Source organism: Sphaerodactylus townsendi, linkage group LG08 (assembly GCF_021028975.2).
Source record: "Sphaerodactylus townsendi isolate TG3544 linkage group LG08, MPM_Stown_v2.3, whole genome shotgun sequence".
NCBI classification, from domain to species: Eukaryota; Metazoa; Chordata; class Lepidosauria; order Squamata; family Sphaerodactylidae; genus Sphaerodactylus; species Sphaerodactylus townsendi.
In genome coordinates, this window is record NC_059432.1 from 11,349,821 (window position 1) to 11,366,661 (window position 16,841).

Consider the following 16,841-nt stretch of genomic DNA (forward strand, 5'->3'; position numbering starts at 1 on the left):
CCTCCCATTGCCAGCTTTTCCAGTCTTCAATATGTCGTTCCCCAACCTGTTTTACTTTAATCTTTGCAGGTAGAACACAGTCTAACATTTGTTATTTCCCGGTCCAGAAGGAATGGCGTGTATTTTTCTGCCCTGCCGCACCGTTTTCCCATTTACTTAAGGGGCCACTCCCCACTTACCTCTTCTGATTGCAACCCCGCAGCGACCCTGCGTAGGAAAGCCTCCGTGGCTTTTGACCACGGAGACATTTGTTTCCCACACTCAGGCTAGAGGGGCGGCAGGCAAATCTCAGAACAATTAGAGTAAGCTGACACGTTTTCCTCAGAGCTCAAAAGCGTATGGAGCACACACAGAGGATCGTTCCCAAAGCCCTCCCCTCCCCTCCTCCCGCATCGTATCCTGAATCAGCCTGCAGTGCTAGGAGAAAAGCGCGGGAGATGAGCCTGATTGGAAGACGAGACCCCCCCTCACAGCTGATAGCCTTAGATGGGGAGAATCTCTCCGGAGGGGCGCCGAGGTAGAAGCGCTCCCCCAGACCTGCTCTTGCGGCCGCGCGCACCCGCCCCCAGCCCGGCCCTCACCTGCCCGCCCGCCCACCCTCTTGCTCTCGCAGCTCCAGCAGCGCCCAGAATTTGCCGCTCTCCGACCTCCTTGCCGCGGGGTTTTTGAAAATGCTGCTCTTTCTTGAGGACCTAATTTGCCACGAGGCAAGGAGGTGGGAGAGCGGCAAATTCCGGGCAGCTGCGCAGTGGGCGCTGATGACATGGGGAACGTCCAGGATCCCCGTGTCTTTTAAAGAGGTGACCCCGCGGCTTATGGGGAGTGGGGAGTGGCCCAAGGTTGCCAACTCTGGCTTGGGAAATTCCTGGAGATTTTTAGAGCTGGAGCCTGGGGGGTGGGGAGGTAACTCAGTGGGAAATAATGGCACAAAGTCCACCCTCCAAAGCAGCCATTTTCTCCAGTGGAATTGATTTCTATCATATGGAGACCAGTTGTCATTGTGGGAGGTGTTCAGGCCTCACCTAGGTCGAATCCCCACTACCGTCTTAGCCAGGTTTCAGAACACAAACTAACCAGGTTTGAGGGACGACCTCCCCATTGCTTGCGTGGCAGATTCCGTTTCTGGCGCTCGTTCTCCTTGTTAATCCGCGTTCCGGCAGGACCTGGTTGCAAGTGGCATAGACCCCATTAACACGGTTCAGAGCTGATCTGAGCAGAGGGATGAGGGTTGAAACCCTGACTCGTTTCCCTCCCTGGAGTGTGATGTGGAATTCGGGCAACCAATCAGCACTGCAATGCGCGCACAGCCTATCCTTCGTTTCGTTTCCGCTTTTGCGATTGGCCAGCAGAAGGGGACACAAGCATTAAACAGTCAAACGTGTAACTTTGAATCGTTAATGGTTTGCACAGGTAATGATTGACTGTTTGCACAGTTAAAGATTTAAACGTTAAACTTTTACACACTGTTTTTTTTTTTATCACGCCCCTACAATGTACGTTTCTGCAGTGGGAAAAGGTCCCGCCCCATCAAGGCACGCCAGCCAATCAGGGGAGACCGGCGAAGCAAGCTTGCCTGGTAGTGGGGATTGCTAAGAGTTCTGCAACCGGGTGTGTCTGCTGTGTGCTCGCTGTGGTGGGGAGGGAGAAACTCTGATGAAGAGGTTTCACAACGAACAGGTTTGGATCTGCGTGCAAATTTCAAATGGGGATTCGACCCTAGAGTCTGATAACCCTGATTTGCAGTTTTGCACGAAGCAACGCAGGGACAAATTGATCACCCAGGTATTGCTGACTATTTGGTTCTAAGGATTCTCATAAGTTCTCCTCAGCAGTGGCAAGAACAGCTGGGTAGGGGGCTTTTTTCAGTGAGAAAAGCATCAAGTCCCCCTTTCCGATTGCTGGCCCCTTCTTTGAAAAAGCAAGGCAGGCAACTAGATTTGCAAAAGCAAGCAAAAAAATCATTTAAAATGGGGTGGGGATTAATGTGCCTTCTGATCCTATAAATTTACACACAGAAAGGAAGAAAACCTGTTTTGCTTTTGATCTGTCCAGACACGACCTTGATAGCAGGTGTCCACCCAAATACAGGTACTTGAGTTAGCAAATAGGAAAAAATTCACCTGCTATAATCTGAAGGTGAAGTACAAGACAATTCTATACCATTGCCTTTTGGGGGCACAATTTCAACCTCCGGGTGAGGCCTGAAGCTCTGTAGGCGCAGAGTGTAGTCTACTAACCAGAACTGTAACAGCCTTGATGAATACCCCTTTGTTCTAGTTTACCCCTTAGAATCAAGAATATTTCAATTATGTTGTCTCTAAGGTCTTCTCGTCCTTACTGGCACCATAAGTCTGTCTTTTTCCTGATACAAAGTAAAACATAGCCAAATGTTTAGGCTCATTGGTCAGATAAGTAGGGCAACTAAGAACCTGCTATAACCTGCTCCAAGACAGGGAAACATCTGCGTACCATCCCTGCTGCTGCTGACACAAAGAATACCAGGCCGAGGGTACCAAGGACAGCTCTCTTTTGATGTTGCTGCTAGGCATTAATTGTCCAAAATGTCGGGCAACATGCGACACCTTTGGAAATACCAAAAAACAAAAATGTGTTGAGGAAAGAATATCAAATGGGAAACACGTCCTCAATAGTCAAACCTGCATTTTAATTATATTATTTCTATACAGTTACAGCTACATATGTTATATAAATTTTTCAAATTATGAAAACCTTGTTGGTTAACAATTTGCAGTATTTTAAAGACTATAATACAAAATCTTCTTGTTTGTTAACAACATTTTGGCAATTACTATGAACCTATTTTGGAAGCTGTCTTATTGTATCGGGCCCTTAGAAGCTGCTTTGATCTTGGTCTGATTTTATTACACACATGCTTATTGACTGTTGATATTTAATGGCTGATTTTGAAAAATTCCATACTACAGGGGTTCAAACCTGGGCCTCTGAGATTCTAGTCTGGCCCTCTGAGCACTACACGTCGGTATTAGCATAGTTCAGTGATGGCAAACCTATGGCCCGGGTGCCAGAGGTGGCACTTGGAGCCCTCTCTGTGGGCACGGACACACAGAGTTCACCATGTGGGGATGGAAAATCACCCCACACACATACACACACATCTAGGCTGGCCTGGGCCACTGAGCACAATGTGCGTGCACCACAGTGAGCAGGGAGGACTCGGCTGGTGGGCCTGGTGCTTGTGCTCCAGGTGGCTGCTGCCCGAGGGGGGGGGGGGTCGCAGAAGAGGCAGAAATGCTAGAGAGGCACAGAGATGGTACCCAGAAGACAGAGCCCAAACTGTCTCAGGTTAAATTGCCGGGTTGGCACTTTGTGATAAATAAGTGGTGTTTGGGTTGCAATTTGGGCACTCGGTCTCAAAAAGGTTCGCCATCACTGAACTAGATACTTCTCTCTTCCAAGAAAATGAATGGTATAGAAAAGAGACTCTCCTTAGTTTGGGCAATGAATTGCAAGACCAGCTGGGAAATATCGAGATCAAGTAAACATTATTTTGATGCTTCTTCCCACCAGCATAAAACTTCCTTTTGTGATTTATATTTTTTATTAATGTATTGGAAAGGCAGTATTAGATTACATGAGCAATTCCCAGATACATCTGCGTGCATTTTTTTTTAAAAAAAACTATTTTAAAAATTGGTTGTGGTGGGTTTTTCGGGCTGTGTGGCCATGGTCTGGCGGATCTTGTTCCTAACGTTTCGCCTGCATCTGTGGCTGGCATCTTCAGAGGTGTATCACAGAGAAAAGTCTGTTTCACACTGTGTCTAGTGAGAAGGGAAAGTTTAGTGGAGAATATTGTCCATGTCCCAGGGTGGGGAACCAATCAGTAAGTGTTTGGGTGGAACTTGCTATGCAAAGGTGTGGTTGAGTGCATTGTATTGCGGGTGGGGTCGTCAGTCTATTTTTTAAGTACTGGGAGCCAAGCTTTGCTAATTTTCAGAGTCTCTTCTTTCTTGTTGAAGTTGTCTTGGTGTTTATGAATTTCAATGGCCTTCCTGTGCAGTCTGATATAGTAACCTTCTGAAGCGCCAGAACCAGGTTGAGACCCCCTTTGTCGCTCAGGCAGTGGAGAGGCATGCCCAGAGGTGGGATCCAGCAGGTTCTCACCAGTTCCCGAGAGTGGGTTACTAATTATTTGTGTGTGCCGAGAGGGGGTTACTAATTGGGTCTGCTTTTCCGTTCGAAATTCCATTAGGTCAAAAAATCATAAAGTCCTGTTGTTTCCTATGAGGCTGGTTAGCGAAGGTAGAAAACGGGATAATTCTCCCTGTTGGGCTGTTTTAAAAACATGTTTTAGAAATTTGGTAAAGTTCCTTGTTTAAGGAAAGTATCCTTCTTTTGATTTCTAGAAACAAAATTAAGTATTTGAAAGTATTATTTGTCAGGCAGTCAATTAGAGGAGTTGTTTCTGTTGGCCATAGACGATAGGACTTGCTATAATGAGTTTAAATTATGGACAGAAATATACCAGCTGGATATTAGGAACTTTTTTTTTCAGTAAGAGTTTTTTACAATAACGGAGAAATTATTAATGCCCCGCCTCCAGAATGCCCGGCCACGCCCCCGTCGTGCCCCACCCAGCCCCTTTGGCGCTACGCCACTGTTTGAATCCCACCACCATGGGAACCTGTTACTAAAATTTTTGGATCCCATCTTGTTTTGGATCCCACCTGAAACCTTGTTTTTTTGCGTTATTACCACACAACTAACTGAACATGGAGAATCGACCACAGATATACTAAAAACGGGGGGAAAGTAACTTTGTAGATCATTTAAAAATTATCAATCATCTAATAAACTAAATATTGCTTATCTAAAGCCATCTATGCATTAGTTAAGTATTTGGAATAATAACAGGCATCTTATTTAAAAATACAATTAAAGAGACAGTAGTACGGCCCAAAAGCATTTTTCTAATGTAATTAATAAAATAATATACCTGCTTATTTTCCTATTCATAGATGGCAAAAATATTCAATAATATCAGTAGTGTGGAAATAGTCTCATAAATTCCCTCAGAGTGGATATTAAGGCAAAAAAAAAATCCAAAAAAATGCATTTGCAAATCATTTCAATAGGACATATTATCTAAGCATTATTTCTTAATACAGAGAGTATAACCCCCACTTCTCATTAAACTCATGTTTTTGGTCCTCTATTTATTTACAAAACTAGATAGTTGGGTCAAATCCAATTATTCTCTCATCTTGTCTTCCCAACTGTCTTGATTAAGGTATTCGCATGTTCGGAACATCGATCCAAGACGAAGAGTTCTAGGGAATCCAGAAGCTTGCAGAGCGTTTCTTGTCCATTTCATTGGTGCATTATTTTAAAAAAGCTATTACAAGACTGCTGCTTTTAGCAGTTTAGGATTCAGCGCTTGTTCAAATGTGGTATTATTGACTGCTCACTCAGCAGTTCGATCCTGGGCACCGTCATTCAGAACAAACCCCGTTTTAGTCCGGTGCGTTTGCTCCGGCGCAACACCTCGATCCCGACGGCAACATCGTGGCCAAACCGTGGAAAACTGCACAAGGGAACGTTGGCAAAACAGGAGCCTCATGCAAAAAGCCTATTGGTGGAGACGGGCAACGCAAAGGAGGCATTCAGCCAATCGGACCCTCCCGTTCAGTCAGCTGAATTGTGACGCAACACCTGGAGGGGGAAATGTGTATCTGGTTGCTAAGCGACGATGCGAAGTCGAATTCAGGCGTAAGTTTGCACGCCAGGGGGTTGCAAAAAAGACAGATCAGGGATGGGGGGTGGGGGTGGGGGTGGTACGGGAGGGAGAAAAAGACCCTCCCCATTTCCCTTTGCTCCCCCCTGCCCGTGCTGGAGTTCAGCGGACAAACAGTGAGTGTTTGCCCAGTGGGAGGAATTGCATGAAACAAGCTTTTCCTGGGGTTGCCAACTCCAGGTTGGGAAATTCCTGGAGATTTGGGGGTGGAACCTGGGGAGGGATCTCTGCAGGGATCCACCTTCCAGGGCCACCGTTTTATTTAGGGAAGCTCATCTCTAGTGTCTGGAGTCCATTGCAATTCCAGGAGATCTCCTGGCCCTACCTGGAGGTTGGCAAGACTCTAGGACAGGGGTAGGGAACCTGCGGCTCAAGAGCCGCATGCGGCTCTTCTGCCCTTGCACTGCGGCTCCATGAGTAGAGCCGCCGGCCGCATCCTTGCCCGCCCTGCAGGCAGCAGGTCAGGCGCACCAATGGCCCGCAGCTGGCTGGACCGCGCCGCAGGCTTCCCCTCTCGCCCGCCCCGTTCGAGCGAGGTGGGTGCTTTCCCGGTGGCCGGCGAGGCCGAGCCGCTGGCCCCATCCTTGCCCGCCCTGCAGGCAGCAGGGCGGACACATCCATGCGCTTCTCAAAATGAGCGGAGTAAAAGGTAGAAAAAACCCTATATATATAGTGTTATCTTTATTTTAAATGTCAAAAATTATTTGCAGCTCCAAGTGTTTTCTTTTCCCGTGGAAAACGGGTCCAAATGGCTCTTTGAGTGTTAAAGGTTCCCTACCCCTGCTCTAGGAGGTGAGATCTGTAAATGGCATTGACAGTTGTCAGCGGTATTTATTCTTCACTTCAATGGCCGACACACCATTGGGTCTAGATAAATGTTAAGGTCTAGGAGCTTTGGGCAGAGAGAGTGGCTTGTTTCGTTGACGGATTTTTGTTGTTGTTCTTTGTCTTTTCCTGCAAAGGACCTCTTCTCTCCCAAGGTGATCAGATCTTCTGTGTGAATTGCAACCTTGCAAGTTTGGTCCCCTAAAGGTAAGGTTGGTGCCTGTTTTGAGTGTCCTGATCTCTGGCACCCATAAATCGAGGTGTCCTGCTGGATCCGACTGGTGGTCTGTCTAGTACAGCATCATGTTTCACACAGTGGCCCAACATTTACCCTAGTGTGTAACAGACTTCCCTCTGTGATACACCCCTGAAGATGCCAGCCACAGATGCAGGTGAAACGTTAGGAACAAGATCCACCAGACCACGGCCACACAGCCGGAAAACCCACCACAAACAGTTACCCTAGAGGTCAAGTAAACAGGGCATAGATGTTGCCCCCGGCATGCCTGTTTGGAGGTGTACATCCTCTGGATGTAGACATTCCCTTTTGTCATTGTGGATTACAGTGATGGATGGATCTTTCTTCTGTGAATATAAGTCAATTTTAAAGCCATCTATGCTTGTGGCTAGCATGACAATGTTTATTCCCGAAGCCTAAAAAAAGCCCAAAATATTCTGAGAGACCCGTCTCATCCAGCACACTCTCTTTTTGAACTGTTACCATCCGGCAGATGATACAGGTCTATCAAAACTAGGACAAAGAGGCTTAGAGACAGCTTCTATAGAGCTGTGGCTATGCTAAACTCTGTCGTGTTGATGTGTTTGGGGCTGTGTAGGGATGGGTGGAGGAAAGGGGAAGGTGAGGATGGGGTATGAGTCTGAAATTGTGTGCATTGAGGAATGCTGCTGTAAATTTCATTGTGCGTGCACAATGACAATAAATGCTTATGCTTATTCAAAATCTTTTTTAAAAATGATTTTGTTGTAAACTGAAGTTTTGGTTCCCTGCTCTGCCGGGAGGGGCAATGTCTACTTACTATAAAAGGTCATTATGAGGATTAATGAGAATGCAGAAGAAGAGTTTGTATTTATACCCCGCCTTTCTCCCCAGAAAGGAGTCTCCGGGTGGCTTACAAACTCCTTTCCTTTTCTCTCCCCACAACAGACACTTTGTGAGGCAGGTGAGGCTGAGAGAGTTTTGAGAGAACTGTGACTGGCCCCAGGTCACCGAGCAGGCTTCATGCATAGGAGCGTGGAAACAAATCCAATTCACTGGGGTGCTGTGTGGTTTCCGGGCTGTATGGCCGTGTTCTAGCAACATTCTCTCCTGACGTTCCGCCTGCATCTGTGGCTGGCCTCTTCAGAGGATCTGATAGTAGGAATGGAAAGCAAGTGGAGTATATATACTGTGAGGTGAAAAGGTGAGGCCATCTGAATAGAGTAGCCTGGCATGTGAGTCACAGAGAAGTCTGTAGAGAATGTCAGGAGAGAATGTTGCTAGAACACGGCCATACAGCCGGAAACCACACAGCACCCCAGTGATTCCGGCTGTGAAAGCCTTCGACAATACAAATCCAATTCACCAGATCAGAGTCTGCCGCCCGTGTGGAGGAGTGGGGAATCAAACTTAGTTTTCCAGATTAGAGTCCACATGCTCTTAACTGTTTTACCACACTGGCTTATATATGAGAAGCCGTATGTAAATAGGAAGGAACCAATGCAGTCTGTATCTCCCCCCACCCAGGAAAATAGCCTTCCTTCCATTTCTTCATGCACAACTTCATAAACATTTTTGGTGACTCTTTTGCATAACCCCAAGAACGTACATAAGCAATGCGACGGGATTGACTCCTAAAGCAGCAGTGGCGTAGCGGTTAAGAGCAGGTGCACTCTAATCTGGAGAACTGGGTTTGATTCCCCACTCTGCCTCTTGTGCTGTGGAGGCTTATCTGGTGAACCAGATTAGCTTGTGCACTCCAACACACGCCAGCTGGGTGACCTTGGGTTAGTCACAGTTCTTTGGAGCTCTCTTAGCCCCACCCACCTCACAGGGTGTTTGTTGTGTGGGGTGGGGGGGGAGGGAAAGGAGATTGTAAACCCCTTTGAGTCTCCTTATAGGAGAGAAAGGTGGGATATAAATCCAAACTCTTCTCTTCTTCTAAATATGATGGTAATTGTGGGTTTTTAAAAAAATGCCATTTTATCTTATTTTTTAAAAATGCTATTTCATTATCTTGTTAGGAATTAGTCTAATAAAGTGGGAGCTAATTCAGCGCATTCTATCAGTGCAGTGTTTGGTCCAAGATGGATGTACAGTATCTCAAGGAATGCCTTGGGCAATGCTTAGTGGAGGGACTTGCGAAAGTGGTAGAACGGCAGCCGGTGGACCCAATCAATTTCCTGGCATGCTGGATTTACAGATACAAGACACGTTTAAATGAAGACGAAAAGGTACCACAGTTCTTGAACAAATAATAATCAATAGAGTGATGAAATCAACTTTCTTAAACTTAAGTTTACCTTTTGCCTGATCTGTCGGGGTCACGCGTTGTTACAGCGGAAAACAGAGAGGGTCCAATTGGAGCAGGAACGGGAAGAAGTCCTGGCGGAAATAGAGAGGATTGAAAAGATGAAAGCAGAAGAAATCCAAATAGCCCGGAAACATGAACAGCAGCAGAAGGTTGGAACATCAAACTGAATTTGCAACTTTTAAAAAAGTCATTGTCATTATTTTATGAAATCACATCCACCAGATCTTCAACTGGTGTTGGCCTTCGTACACATCAGGTTCTTCCTAACAACCTAGGATGTTGTAATATATGGGTCATATATAACTTCACATAACACTACACTATTATAACTTCACATACACACTACAAGGGTCAGTGCTATCAGTCACAGACCAGGAAAGGGATTTGGGCATCTTAGTTGATAGTTCCATGGGAATGTCAGCTCAATGCATGGCAGCTGTGAAAAAGGCAAACTCTATGCTGGGGATCATTAGGAAAGGAGTTGATAATAAAACTGCAAGGATTGTCATGCCCTTATATAAAGCCGTGGTGCGACCGCACTTGGAGTACTGTGTTCAGTTCTGGTCACCACATCTCAAAAAGGATATCGAAGAGATAGAAAAAGTGCAGAGAAGGGCAACGGGGATGATTGAAGGATTGGAGCACCTTCCTTATGAGGAGAGGCTGCAGTGTTTGGGACTCTTTAGCTTGGAGAGGAGACGTCTGGGGGGGGATTTGATTGAAGTCTATAAAATTATGCATGGGGTAGAAAATGTTGACAGAGAGAAATTTTTCTCTCTTTCTCTCAATACTAGAACCAGGGGGCATTCATTGAAAATGCTGGGGGGAAGAATTAGGACTAATAAAAGGAAACATTTCTTAACGCAATGCATGATTGGTGTTTGGAATATGCTGCCACAGGAGGTGGTGATGGCCACTAACCTGGATAGTTTTAAAAGGGGTTTGGACAGATTTATGGAGGAGAAGTCGATCTATGGCTACCAATCTTGATCCTCCTTGATCTGAGGTTGCAAATGCCTTAACAGACCAGGTGCTCGGGAGCAGCAGCAGCAGCAGCAGGCCATTGCTTTCACCTCCTGCATGTTGGAGCACATTGCCTAATCGGGACAATGGCATAAGCCCGGCGGGACGCGGGACACACTACGCAAAAGTGTGAGTGTCCCACGAAAATCGGGACGCCTGGTCACCTTACTTTTGTGGGTATGAATTTGCATAGTATGCCTATATTTCAAATTCAGTTAGGGGCGTAGTATATGTGCTGATCCAAGCAATGTGGCTTTTTGTATTTGACAGGTGGAGATTTTATCAATATGTAGTTAATTCATACGACATTCAAGGTTTTTTGGCTCGGCACCCAGTGTGCCGATAATCACTGGAACCAACAGCTGCTCGACCAGTTGTTGCTGTTGTTATTTTCAATTATGGGCCTTTCTGAAGCAGTATTCATCGCACTGTTTGAATAGATTGGGCAAATTATTAGAATGGCAGTGTTCTGAGCGTGCCAGAAAACCCCCGAGATCTGTCTCTTTCCGTGACCATTAAAACCAAGAAGGCAAAGTGTGGTTGACTTCCATTCATTCGAGTCTAAAATTTTGTTTGGCAAAGGCCTTTGCAGAGCGACATGCTGAGAAAAAGTCCACTGAGAAGGGTGGGGCCCCAAATTTGCCGACTGTTGTGGAAATCGAGGAAAGCCATTTAAAGAAGGTACACAACAAACTTAGCGGCATGTCTGTCTCTCCTTCTCTGTGTACACGTAATATTTTAAGTATTACATTCTCTCTGGCCCCCTGGCAGGTAACATTCTTCCACAGCTTGAGATTTCCGGTTTCATTGTTCCTATCGTATGCATGTAGCTATCTTCTGGTCTGTCCAAATTCACTAGCAAGCCACCTCCAGGGAAATAATGCTTGACGTTAACTGATGCCGGTGAGGCATTTCAAAGACTCAAGGCAATCCGACCTTCTGTTCTTTCTTTCCACATTTCTTGGCCGACACTCATCTGAAATGTGTCCACAGACAAGAGGTCTCTTGATCTGGAAGAACAGCAGTCAGCGCATGATGCAGGAGAATAATCAACCATAATATTGGCCTGAAATTTCTCATTTGCAGATTTGAACCGACTTTCTCTACAGGCACAACCGTTCCACCCACTCTTTTCCTCTCCTTTTCCATGTGTTCTGCCTCCTCAATCTTTCCTTTCATTTTTAATACCCATGTCTCATTTTTTAAGTTTTGAGCTGTCTCTTGGATATGTTTGTGGCATGGATACCATTCCAAGATGTGGGGGTCACAATATTATCATCATCATCATCATCATCATCATCATCATCATCATCATCATCATCATCATCATCATCATCATTATCTTTCTTTCTTTCAGCAGCAGTGGCGTAGGAGGTTAAGAGCTCGTGTATCTAATCTGGAGGAACCGGGTTTGATTCCCAGCTCTGCCCCCTGAGCTGTGGAGGCTTCTCTGGGGAATTCAGATTAGCCTGTGCACTCCCACACACGCCAGCTGGGTGACCTTGGGCTAGTCACAGCTTCTCGGAGCTCTCTCAGCCCCACCTATCTCACAGGGTGTTTGTTGTGAGGGGGGAAGGGCAAGGAGATTGTAAGCCCCTTTGAGTCTCCTGCAGGAGAGAAAGGGGGGATATAAATCCAAACTCTTCTTCTTCTTCTTCTTCTTTCTTTCTTTCTTTCTTTATTTGATTTAATATACCGCCCTATCCCCGAAGGACTCAGGGACGTGCACAACATAAAAGCATCATATACAAGCCTTTCCTAGCCTTTCCTCTTCCTGTCACGTGATTCTGATGACCCATGACAGGCTAACCATCATGTCAAGCAATCTGTTTCTGTAGAGCCAAACGTCTTAATTTTTGTTAGAAAGAAACTAGTCCTGTTTCCTTGGCTGTCAAGGGTTTGCATTCTTGTACCAGGTGACTAAGCGCTCTAGTACAATAGTAGTTGTTCATTTTCCTTTTATCCTGGCAAGATCCCCAAAGGATTAATTTTAAATCAGAAATGCTCCTTTATCAAAGTAGGATGAGTCGTCTTTGTTTCCCCACTCTATTCTAACTGTATTGATTTGTATGAAATAAGATGGGGCAGTGGCGTAGCGCCAAGGGGACAGAGGCATGATGCACCGGGCGTGTGCCGGTACATGGGCGTGGCGGGGGCATTCTGGGTGGGCAGGGGCATGGCAGGGGCGCAGTTCCCCCTCGCTACGGCCTTGAGGTGGGGCCAATATTACAATAATTTACGTGATTTTTAATTTTGTGCCAACTTCTCCAGTTTATCTCGGCAACAGCTGAACTGCTTCCGCAAGCGTTAATTAAGTCCCCCGTAGCCACACCTATTTTCCAAAAATGATATTTTTGTAGCGGTGTGCTCAGGTTTTCTTTCCATCGGTAGAAAGTGACAGAAGAGAAAGACGGGAACCTTCCTGAAGAAAAGGAAACAACTGAATTGAAGCAAAAGGCGCGGGCAGACGTACAGGATCCAGGGGAGTTGAACACTGCAGAGGATGAATTGCAGGAGACGTTCCGGGAGATAAGCAGGGCCATCGGTCTCCGGGAAGCTCTGACTGAGCCCATCCCAGAGGACGATCTTGACCAGATTTCAGATGACGAAGCAGCAACCCAGTCAGAACACTCCGAAGAAAGCGAGAACGAACCTGGTGACGTTCCAGATGAGGAATACAAATCCAGTCAGGATCTGAATGCAGAATAACTGTATGGTCCCACCCCTGTTCACTCAGTGAGGCTTACGTCGAAGCAAAACAGTGTTCATAGGATTGCAGCCCAAAACTGAGGAGCAGTGCTTATGATTAGATTAGGTTTTCCTGGCCATTTCATTTTCTAACATGTGTGAGGAAGGGATCTCTTTGCTGCTTAGCTGCTCCAGCAATATTGTACTGAAATTTGACTGAGGGGACAATACAGTTGTTCACCTTAACGTCCTAGAACAGTGGTGGCGAACCTATGGCACAGGTACCAGAGGTGGCACTCAGAGCCCTCTCTGTGGGCACGCGCAAGCAGAGTCGCCCCCCGACCCCCATACACACATCTAGGCTGGCCTGGGCCACTGGGCTCGATTATTAGCATTAAACCTAAGACCTAGTTTTGGGGAAGCAGTGTAGGTAACCCTATTAAGCGCTGTTAAACCCCACTGATTTTCATGCAAAGAACTAAAGTGCGATCCTTTACCTGGGAGTAAGCTTGGTTGCTGGCAATGGGGCTTGCTTTTGAGTAAATCCTCCTCGGGTCGTGATTCACCCGTTGGAAGAGTTGCACGGTTGCTTCAAAGCAAAGCCACCGACTACCACCAAGCTTACTCCCAAGCAACGCACGCCTTGGAGCCAACCGTTTTTTGTAAACTAAAACCTCAGTATTCAGGTTAAATTGCCGTGTTGGCACTTTGCGATAAATCAGTGGGTTTTGGGTTGCAATTTGGGCACTCGGTTTCGAAAAGGTTCGCCATCACTGTCCTAGAACATGTTCTGTTCTTGTGCTCTTGGATTTCCGTGCTGCCTCTAGTCCAAAGGATCCCACTAAATTTATATTGGAGAAACCCCTCTCAGCGGAAAGGGCAGGCCAGTGTGTCTTTTCAGACCAGCTGCAAGCAGTGGTGGGATTCAAATAATTTAACAACCAGTTCCGGTGGTGGGACTCAAATAATTTAACAACTGGTTGTTTACAAGCACCATTTTAACAACTGGTTCTGCCAAAGTGGTGCAAACCTGCTGAATCCCACCACTGGCTGCAAGTATATTTTGCCTTTTTTAAAGTGACCTGTGAAACAGATGGAAGGTGACCGGTGGGTATTGTGACTTACAAATTAGCATGGTTGTTCTTTGCTTCCAGTGATGTTGTGATTTGAATTTGGAGGCTTTGAATTGAATAAATGTGTCTGGGTAGGATGAGCAGATAGATGTATGAGTTGGGTTATTTCCTGATCTCGTTTGTGGGGATTGTCTGTTCCAACCATATTAACCGGCTAGATGTACATGTTAGACACAATCTTTAGACACTTCCGTTGGATTGCCACCTGTTCCTTAGCCTTGCTTCTGTGCCTCTAACAGCAGCTTGCTACTCAGAAATTAGGTAGATGAAGCTTTTCCCGGCCAAGTCATTCAAATCCACAATTGCTGCACCAGATTTCAGATAAGAGCAGAGGAGTAGGGACAGTAATGAAGTTGGCAACCAGCTGTTGTGAGTTTTCTGGATTGTATGGCCGTGGTCTGGTAAGTTTTGCTCCAAACATTTTACTTGTATCTGTAGCTGGCATTTTCAGAGGCACGTCACGTTAAGGTGTGTTTCTCTCTGTGGCAATGTGGAGTGATTGTGTGTGGGGGGGGGGTGTTATGTTTAGCAACACTGCAAAATCCAGCTGCCAGTGTAATGATGGCATCTATACGATAGAATTGATTTCACAATGGATCATGTGGAATGTATTCTTGGCTTACCAAAATCTGATCACTGGGTGCTTGGTTGATTGACAGTCACTGTGAAAATCAGGAATTGCAAAAATAAATTGCGACTTGCTCTAAATTGTGAGTCCTTCCCCTAGAACAGTGATGGCGAACCTTTTCAAGACCGAGTGCCCAAATTGCAACCCCAAACCCACTTATTTATCGCAAAGTGCCAACACGGCAATTTAACCTGAATACTGAGGTTTTAGGTGAGAAAAAACGGTTGGCTCCGAGGTGCACGTTACTCGGGAGTAAGCTTGGTGAAGCAACCGTGCAACGCTTCGAATGGGTGAATCACGACCCTAGGAGGGCTTACTCAGAAGCCAGCACCATTGCCAGCAACCGAGCTTACTCCCAGGTAAAGGCTCGTGCCCAGGCTAGCCTAGATGTGTGTGTGCGTGGGTGGGTAATTTTCCACACCATTTTTGTAAAAAGCCAAGACTGTTTGTTTGATCTTTCTTGCGAGATTTTTGTTTTGATCATTAAAAAGCGTTTGTATCTTTTTAGAAAACATTTTGGATACCTCTATTGGCTATCTCTTTATATTTAGAATTGAAATTAAATTCTCTGTGGTCATTCTTTTGTTTGTTTTAATATTGTTTTTGAGAATATGTGTGTGTGTGTGTGAATATACATGTGTGTGAGTTTATGTGTGGGGGGGAGGAGATCTAACAATGAAAAAAAAACCAGTTTGTGATTGTTTCTAATCATTCAGTTTGGGGTTTGGAGGAAACCACCTTAAATGCAGAGAGGAAGAGAGTCTGCTTTAAAAAGGATCAGGTATTAATCATGCAGAAAAATCGAAGTTCCTTGGCCTGGATAACCCTTTATAGCTGGATCTCCTGGGATCTCAGAAGCCCAGGATCAGCCCTGGGTAGTACTTGGTTGGGAGACTGGACTGCCAAGGAAGGCTATGGTTGGTTCTTAGAGGCAGGTAAACTACTTCTGTTAATCTCTTGCCTGGAAAATCCTATGGGCTTGCCATAAATCACCTGTGACCTGAGGGCACTTTCCACCACCATAACTGAAGCAGCTGAAGCGTCTCCTTACTGTAAGCTTATAAACTCCATGGACATTATCTCCAGAGTTCATCCAAGACTCTATGAATCATAGAACTGGAAGGGGTCGTATAGGTCATCTAGTCCAACCCCCTGCTCAGCGGAGGATCAACTTGGAGCATTCCTGGGCCTTTCTGCATAAACCTTTTAAGACATTTTCAGGCAGGAAAAATGTTTCCTCTGTGGAACTTGGCACTGTTTCCCACCTCCGCCCCCCTCCCCAATTCCATAAGTGTTTTGTTTATAGCCTGGAAACATGAGCCAGCATGATGTAGTGGTTAAGAGCAGGTGCAATCTAATCTGGAGAACCAGGTTTGATTCCCCACAGCTTGAGCTGTGGAGGCTTATCCGGTGAACTGGATTAGCTTGTGCACTCCGATACATGCCAGTTGGGGAACCTTGGGCTAGTCACAGTTCTTTGGTTCTCCCAGCCCCACCCACCTCGCAGGGTGTTTGTTATGAGGGGGGAAAGGAGTTTGTAAGCCCCTTTGAGTCTCCTTACAGGAGAGGAAGGGGGATATAAATCCAACTCTTCTTCTTCTACATTTGGGTTGTGTTTTGGGCAGTCCCTTCTTCACACTTGCAATGACTTCTATAAGCCAGTAGCCCAGAGTAGTACTTTAGTGCTCATCTTGCATTGAGGATACAATCCCAGATCTTAGATTTTATCTTTTAAAAAGTTGCACCAGATAGTGATAGTGGATTTGTGTATTTTATTTTACCACTGCCAGCCAGATGGTGTCGCCACAGCTTAATAAACCCGGGGCTGATCCAAGATGGCGACACTGGGGAAAGACGCTAGCTGTGCTGCTACGAAAAAAACGTAAATTTATCTTGATTCTGCTGCTGTTATATATGGTTTTAAATAATTCTGACTGTGTAGTTAACAAGTGCCTGCAGTTGTGAACTGCTTGAATCTGTGTCAAGGACAACTGTGGAATTTTGGAGCCTAATTGAGTGTCTGTCTTCAGATTACTGTGTGGGCAGCCTGTTAGTGATTTACGCTTGAGACCCCCACACTTTGCTCTCTTGGTCTCTAGACAGGCGGGGTGTTTAAAGCAATTACTCAACAACTAACAGGATTTCCATCTACCTAGTGGGAGCTTATCGTGACTGGGCTTAATGGCAGCTAGGAAACGCCTGAGAAATACACCACAGAGGAGCTTCCCAGAGCCCTCCTG

General features: G+C 45.9%; 1 protein-coding gene across 10 annotated transcripts; it reads left to right on the forward strand.

Annotated features, from left to right (window-relative positions):
• The first annotated feature begins 5,304 nt into the window (after positions 1 to 5,304).
• Positions 5,305 to 13,211, forward strand: LOC125438051 (DPY30 domain-containing protein 1-like). 10 transcript variants are annotated; one of them, XM_048506205.1, is made up of 6 exons: positions 5,305 to 5,748; positions 6,736 to 6,805; positions 8,890 to 9,049; positions 9,156 to 9,278; positions 10,735 to 10,833; positions 12,544 to 13,211. In XM_048506205.1, the coding sequence occupies exons 3-6, from the start codon at positions 8,903 to 8,905 to the stop codon at positions 12,859 to 12,861; spliced, it is 687 nt and encodes a 228-aa protein (XP_048362162.1). In that variant the 5' UTR covers positions 5,305 to 5,748; positions 6,736 to 6,805; positions 8,890 to 8,902; the 3' UTR covers positions 12,862 to 13,211. The 10 variants fall into 10 exon arrangements, with proteins under 10 accessions (XP_048362162.1, XP_048362165.1, XP_048362166.1 ...); XM_048506208.1 differs by having other exon boundaries at positions 6,754 to 6,805; positions 8,885 to 9,049; XM_048506209.1 differs by having other exon boundaries at positions 6,754 to 6,805.
• The last annotated feature ends 3,630 nt before the right edge of the window (positions 13,212 to 16,841 follow it).